General features: G+C 60.5%; 1 protein-coding gene across 2 annotated transcripts; it reads right to left on the minus strand.

Moving 5' to 3' along the window:
• Positions 1–145: 145 nt before the first annotated feature.
• On the minus strand, positions 146–2,057 carry JUND (JunD proto-oncogene, AP-1 transcription factor subunit). Of its 2 annotated transcripts, XM_025366941.1 has the most exons (2): positions 856–2,057; positions 146–424 (listed from the first exon to the last, which is right to left on the minus strand). In XM_025366941.1, exons 1-2 carry the CDS (start codon positions 1,888–1,890, stop codon positions 194–196), a joined length of 1,266 nt encoding a protein of 421 aa, XP_025222726.1. In that variant the 5' UTR covers positions 1,891–2,057; the 3' UTR covers positions 146–193. The 2 variants fall into 2 exon arrangements, with proteins under 2 accessions (XP_025222726.1, XP_025222727.1); XM_025366942.1 differs by having other exon boundaries at positions 146–2,057.
• Between the last annotated feature and the right edge of the window lie 3,943 nt (positions 2,058–6,000).

A 6,000-nucleotide genomic window follows, 5' to 3' on the forward strand; every position in this document is an offset into this window, starting at 1 on the left:
CGCTCTCAGCTCGCTCCCAACAAGGGGAGGAGCTGGGGGCAGAGAGAGGAGAGAGAGGCGGGGGTGTGGGGGGGAAGCGGGCCAGGCCCCGCCCCGCCCAGCCCGCCAGGCCCCGGCGGGGGAAGAAGGAGGCGGAGAGCCGAGCTGGCGTAACGAGACTTTACTGAAAACAGAAAACCGGGCGAACCAAGGATTACAAACAGGCATGTGGACTCGTAGCAAAACAAAACAAAACAGAAAAGGGAGGGGGGACCGGTCGAAAGAACCGAAGGGGGAAGCGAGATCGAGGAAAGGGGCGGAGAATTTTTTTTCTTCTTCCCATTTCTTTAAAAAACCAACACAAGAAAACACACACACACACAACCAACGTTTGTTCCCGAGTAGAAACATAAATAGGGCAGAATCGAACACTCTGTTCTTCTCTCTTCCAAAGGAAAAAAAAAAAAAAAAAGTAAAAGGAAAGGAAAGGCAGGGTTTGAGGCTGCGCCCCCTCGGAGCCCCCTTCCGCTGCGCGGTGTACAAGGTGGCAGCCGAGACGCGCGGGTTTGTGCAACACAGGGCGGCCGCGCGGGGGACAGAGGCAGCGCGAGGGCGGGGGGTCATGCGCTCGCCCCCCCGGGAGCAGGGGGTCCAGCTTGTCGAGTCCAGGGCGCCCCTTCCGAGTCCTGGGCACCCTCGGGCGGGATCCCCAGGGGCCGCGCCCTCTCTGAGTTCCTCGGCACACTCGGGGGAAGGGGGGTCCCCAGGGCGGCACCCTCTCCAAGTCCGGGGCGCCCACGACACCCCCCCGCGAGCCCGCCCCTCGGGGAGGGTGGCCGCGCATGCGCCCCGCGCGCGGACTCAGTACGCGGGCACCTGGTGCTGGGGCAGCAGCTGGCAGCCGCTGTTGACGTGGCTGAGGACTTTCTGCTTGAGCTGCGCCACCTGCTCGCGCAGCAGGCTCGCCGTGGACGCCAGCTCCGTGTTCTGGCTCTTAAGGGTCTTCACTTTCTCCTCCAGGCGCGAGATGCGCTCCAGCTTGCGCTTGCGGCACTTGGAGGCGGCGATGCGGTTGCGCAGCCGCTTGCGCTCCGCCTTGATGCGCTCCTGCGTGTCCATGTCGATGGGCGACAGCGGCGGGCTCTCGCCGAAGCTCGGCACGTCGGGCACCGTCTGTGGCTCGTCCTTGAGCGCAGCCAGGCGCGGCGGCCCCAACGCACCCGGGGGTGGCGGCGGCGGGAAGGGCACGGGTTCGGCAGCGAAGGCGACCGTCGCGGCGCCCCCCGCGCCCCCAGCGCCGCCCGCGTAGCTACTCAGGTTCGCGTAGACGGGCGCCTCGGGCGCGGCCGCCGCCGGGGCCAGCTCGCCGGGGGGCGCGGAGCCCGTGGCCGTGCCCGAGGGCCCCCCGGCGGCGGCGGCGGCGGCGGCGGCAGCGGCGGCCGCGCCCGCACCAAGCTGGTTCTGCTTGTGTAAATCCTCCAGGGCCTTGACGAAGCCCTCGGCGAACTCCTGCTCCTCGCTGGCCGCCACCTTCGGGTAGATGAACTGTGTGCTCGTCGGCGTGGTGGTGACCAGCCCGTTGGACTGGATGATGAGGCGCTCGAGCTCAGGGGAGGCCAGCTTCAGCAGCCCCAGGTCGGGAGAGGCGAGCAGGCCGTCGGGGGGTGCCGCGCTGGGGGCGCCGTCGGCGCGCAGGGGGGTTGGAGGCGGTGCGGCCGCAGGCTTCAGCGCCGCCGCCACCTGCTCACTCAGGCTCAGCGTCAGCGCGTCCTTCTTCATCATGCTGCCGGCCGCGGCCGTCGGGGGCGCCCCGGAGAACAGGCGGCCCGGGGACGCGAAGCTGCCGCCGCTGCCACTGGCGCCGCCGCCCAGGCCGCTCAGCGCCTCATCGCCGTAGAAGGGTGTTTCCATCCTCCGCCTCCCCCGCCGCGCCGGCCCGGGGGGGAGTGGCCGCGGCCTCCCGGGGGGCCCGCGCCCCCCCCGTCCGCTCGGCCCTGCGCCCGCCCCGGCCGCGGCCGCTGCGCCCGGCCTTCCGCTGGCGGCGGCTCCTGCGCCGCGCCGCTCGTGCGCCCTCTTATAGCCTCGGCTCGGCGCGATGAGCTCACCGCCCCCGTTCGCCATTGGGTGCGGGTGACGTCGCTCATTTGCATGGAGGGGCGGTGCCAAGCCACCGACGCCCGCCCGGCAGTCGTTGCCGCGGCGACGCGCGGTAAACGGCACAACAGCGCGCTGCCTTGTGGGTTGACGTCATGGGGGCGGGCCGCGCGCCCGAGCCGGGTCACCCCGCCTCGGGACCGCTGTGTACGACCGATCTCCCCGGCGCCGCCTCCGCCAAGGCACGTCCCGGGTGGCGTGATGGGCCCGGGCCACCAGGCGCCTGCCCTCCCCGAAGCCCCGCCCCGTGTCCGCGCGTGGGGCCCCGGCCGGGCGGGGGCGGGGGCGGTGCCGGCCTCCGGGGACTGGAGGGGGATGGGGTCCCGCATGGATAAATAACTCCTTGGCGCCTCCTGCTCTGCTGTGCTGCCAGCGCCTCCCCTAGCGCGCCTTCTGGAGGGGCTTTGTGCGGACTCGGGGCTGGAGGCCTGTTGGGGCTGTGTCCGGGGGCTCGCCGGGGGTGTGGGGCAGGTCTGCGTTCCCCACCCTCCCTCCTTCCCTCCCTCCTTCCACCCCGCGTGTGATTGCTCAGGGAGAGACCGGGGAGGGGAGAGGAGGGTCGCCAGAAGTTGCTGGAAGCGCTTGGATCCTGATCGTTTTCACTGAGTGCGTTGTAGAATCAGGAGTCCGACTTCCTGCCTTTACAGATGGGAAACTGGGCTCAGAGAGGTAGAGTGACCATCCCCCGAGAGTTAGCTAGGAGTCACAGCAGGGCCAGGGCTGTGACTAGGCCTGAGCTCTCATCCACCCTTAGAACCCTAGAACCTGGGAGTCCAGGCCCCTGCGTAGCCCCTTCTTTCCGCCGCCTACGTTTTAACCCCAGGTCTGCCAGGGCTGTGATGTCCTGGGCAAGGGTGCCCAACTCCAGGGGCTGGGCTGATGAGGCAGGAATGCCGGCTATAATTATTACCTGCTTGTTACCACTATCATGGCTGTTAGGGCTTAATGGGCCACTATTAAGACTGGCTGGGAAGGGGGTGTGAGGGAGGAGAGATGGACCCACCCCACCAATACTCACAGGGGATCCTTAGGATTTCTGGATCTGACCTACAGCCTCTGCATGCACCCCTCCAGCTCCCCACCTCTGTCTGGATGGAGTTCACACCCTCCTTTCCCTGACCTTCCCCTCCCTCTCTCTGATCCTTGGCCTCCCAGTTGCAGGACTAATCCTACCTCTGGGCCTTTGCACATGCTATGCCCTCTGCGTGGTACTCCCTTCCCCCAGGGCAAAGACTTCAGGAAGTGCCCCACCCCCAGACTTTATTCCTTTATTGTAGACTCTGAATCTACCAGAATGATGGAGTGGACCATAGACCCTTAAGGTCAGGGACATTGCCTATGCTGAGCCTGCTGACACAGCCTAATATAGAATGGATACTCGGTATTAAAGGTGAATGCCGGGCTGGGTGTGGTGGCTCATGCGTGTAATCCCAGCACCTTGGGAGGCCAAGGCAGGCAGCTCACTTGAGGTCAGGAGTTCAAGACCAGTCTGGCCAAAATGGTGAAACCCCATCTGTACCAAAAATACAAAAATTAACCGGGTGTGGTGGTGTGCACCTGTAATCCCAGCTACTCAGGAGGCTGAGACATGAGAATCGCTTGATCCCGGGAGGCAGAGGTTGCAGTGAGCTGAGATTGTGCCACTGCACTCCAGCCTGGGAGACAGAGTGAGACTCCAGTCTCAAAAAATAAAAATAAAAAATAAAGGTGAATGCAACAAAAGGTTGCTTGTGTGGGTGGTCTCTAGCCTCAGTTTGTCTGCCTGGCCAGTGGGCATGCGTTACTCCTTTTCTACCGTCCTTACTCACCTGGCTCTGCCTCCAGCTGGGCCCTGGGGCATGAAGGCCATAGGGGAGGCTGTCCTCATCGCCAAGAGAGGTGGCCTGTTGGTCGCGCGGTGGCTCTTGCCTGTAATCCCAGCACTTTGGAAGGCTGAAGCAGGCATCTGAGGTCAGGAGTTTGAGACCAGCCTGACTAACATGGTGAAACCCTGTCTCTATTGAAAATGAATTAGGCTGGGCGCGGTGGCTCACACCTGTAATCCCAGCACTTTGGGAGGCCGAGGCAGGCGGATCACGAGGTCAGGAGATCCAGACCATCCTGGTTAACACGGTGAAACCCCGTCTCTACTGAAAAATACAAAAAAAAAACTAGCCGGGCGAGGTGGCGGGCGCCTGTAGTCCCAGCTACTCAGGAGGCTGAGGCAGGAGAATGGCGTAAACCCGGGAGGCGGAGCTTGCAGTGAGCTGAGATCCGGCCACTGCACCCCAGCCTGGGCGACAGACCCCTACTCCGTCTAAAAAAAAAAAAAAAAAATTAGCCGGGTGTGGTGGTGGGCACCTGTAGTCCCAGCTACTCGGGAGGCTGAGGCAGGAGAATGGCGTGAACCTGGGAGGTGGAGCTTGCGGTGATCCGAGATTGTGCCACTGCACTCCAGCCTGGGCAACAGAGCAAGACTCTGTCTCAAAAAAAAGAAAGAAAAAAAAATTAGCCAGACGTAGTGGTAGGTTCCTGTAATCCCAGCTACTCAGGAGGCTAAGGCAGGAGAATCACTTGAACCTGGGAGGCAGAGGTTGCAGTGAGCCGAGATTGCACCATTGCACTCCAGCCTGGGCAACAGAGTGAGACTGCATCTCAAAAAAAAAAAAAAAAAAAAGAAAAAGAAAAAAAATAATAGGGTGGGCGAGGTGGCTCACACCTGTAATCAGCATTTTGGGAGGCCGAGGCGGGCAAATCATCTGAGGTCAGGAGTTCAAGACTAGCCTGGCCAATATGGCAAAACCCTGTCTCTACTAAAAATACAAAAGTTAGCCAGGCATGGGGAGCGCACCTGTAATCCCAGCTGCTCTGGAGAAAGTCAGGAGAATCACTTGAACCCAGGAGATGGAGGTTGCAGTGAGCTGAAATCATGCCACTGCACTCCAGCCTGGCCAACAGAGCAAGACTCTGTCTCAAAATAATAATAATAATAATAATAATAATAATAATAATAATAATAATAAAGACCTGGCCGGGCATGGTGGCTCACTCCTGTAATCCCAGCACTTTGGGAGGCCAAGGCGGTGGATCACGAGGTCAGGAGATCAAGACCATCCTATCCAACATGGTGAAACCCCATCTCTACTAAAAATACAAAAATTAGCTGGGCATGGCGGCACCCACCTTTAGTCTCTGCTGCTGGGGAGGCTGAGGCAGGGGAGTTGCTTGAACCTGGGAGATGGAGGCTGCAGTGAGCCAAGATTGTGCTACTGCACTCCAGCCTGGGCAACAGAGTGAGAATCCGTCTCAATAATAATAATAATAATAGGCTGGGCGCGGTGGCTCACGCCTGTAATCTCAGCACTTGGGGAGGCCAAGGCACGCGGATCACCTGAGTTAGGGAGTTCAAGACCAGCCTGACCAACATGGAGAAACCCCATCTTTACTAAAAATACAAAATTAGCCAGGCATGGTGGCGCATGCCTGTAATCCCAGCTACTTGGGAGGCTGAGGCAGGAGAATCGCTTGAACCCAGGAGCTGGAGGTTTCGATGAGCCGAGACTGCGCCATTGCACTCCAGCCTGGGCAACAAGACCGAAACTCTGCCTAAATAATAATAATAATAATAAAGACCTGGCCTGGCAGGCCTGGGATCCGAATTGCCAGGGCAGGGAACTGGGGCTGTGGGTTTGTTTTGTCTCTAGATAGGTTAGGAAGGTGTCTGTCTGCCTATTGGAGTGTATGTCTGTGTGTGCACCTGTGTGTGTCCATATTTGTGTTGTATGGACAGACACAGGTACACACACATAGATACATACTCAGATCCGTGGGTCTCTGTGCTCTCTGGCCCAGGTTCTTTTTTTTTTTTTTTTTTTTTTTTTTTTTTTT

The sequence above is a fragment of the Theropithecus gelada genome, chromosome 19 (genome assembly GCF_003255815.1).
Source record: "Theropithecus gelada isolate Dixy chromosome 19, Tgel_1.0, whole genome shotgun sequence".
In the NCBI taxonomy this organism is placed as follows: Eukaryota; Metazoa; Chordata; class Mammalia; order Primates; family Cercopithecidae; genus Theropithecus; species Theropithecus gelada.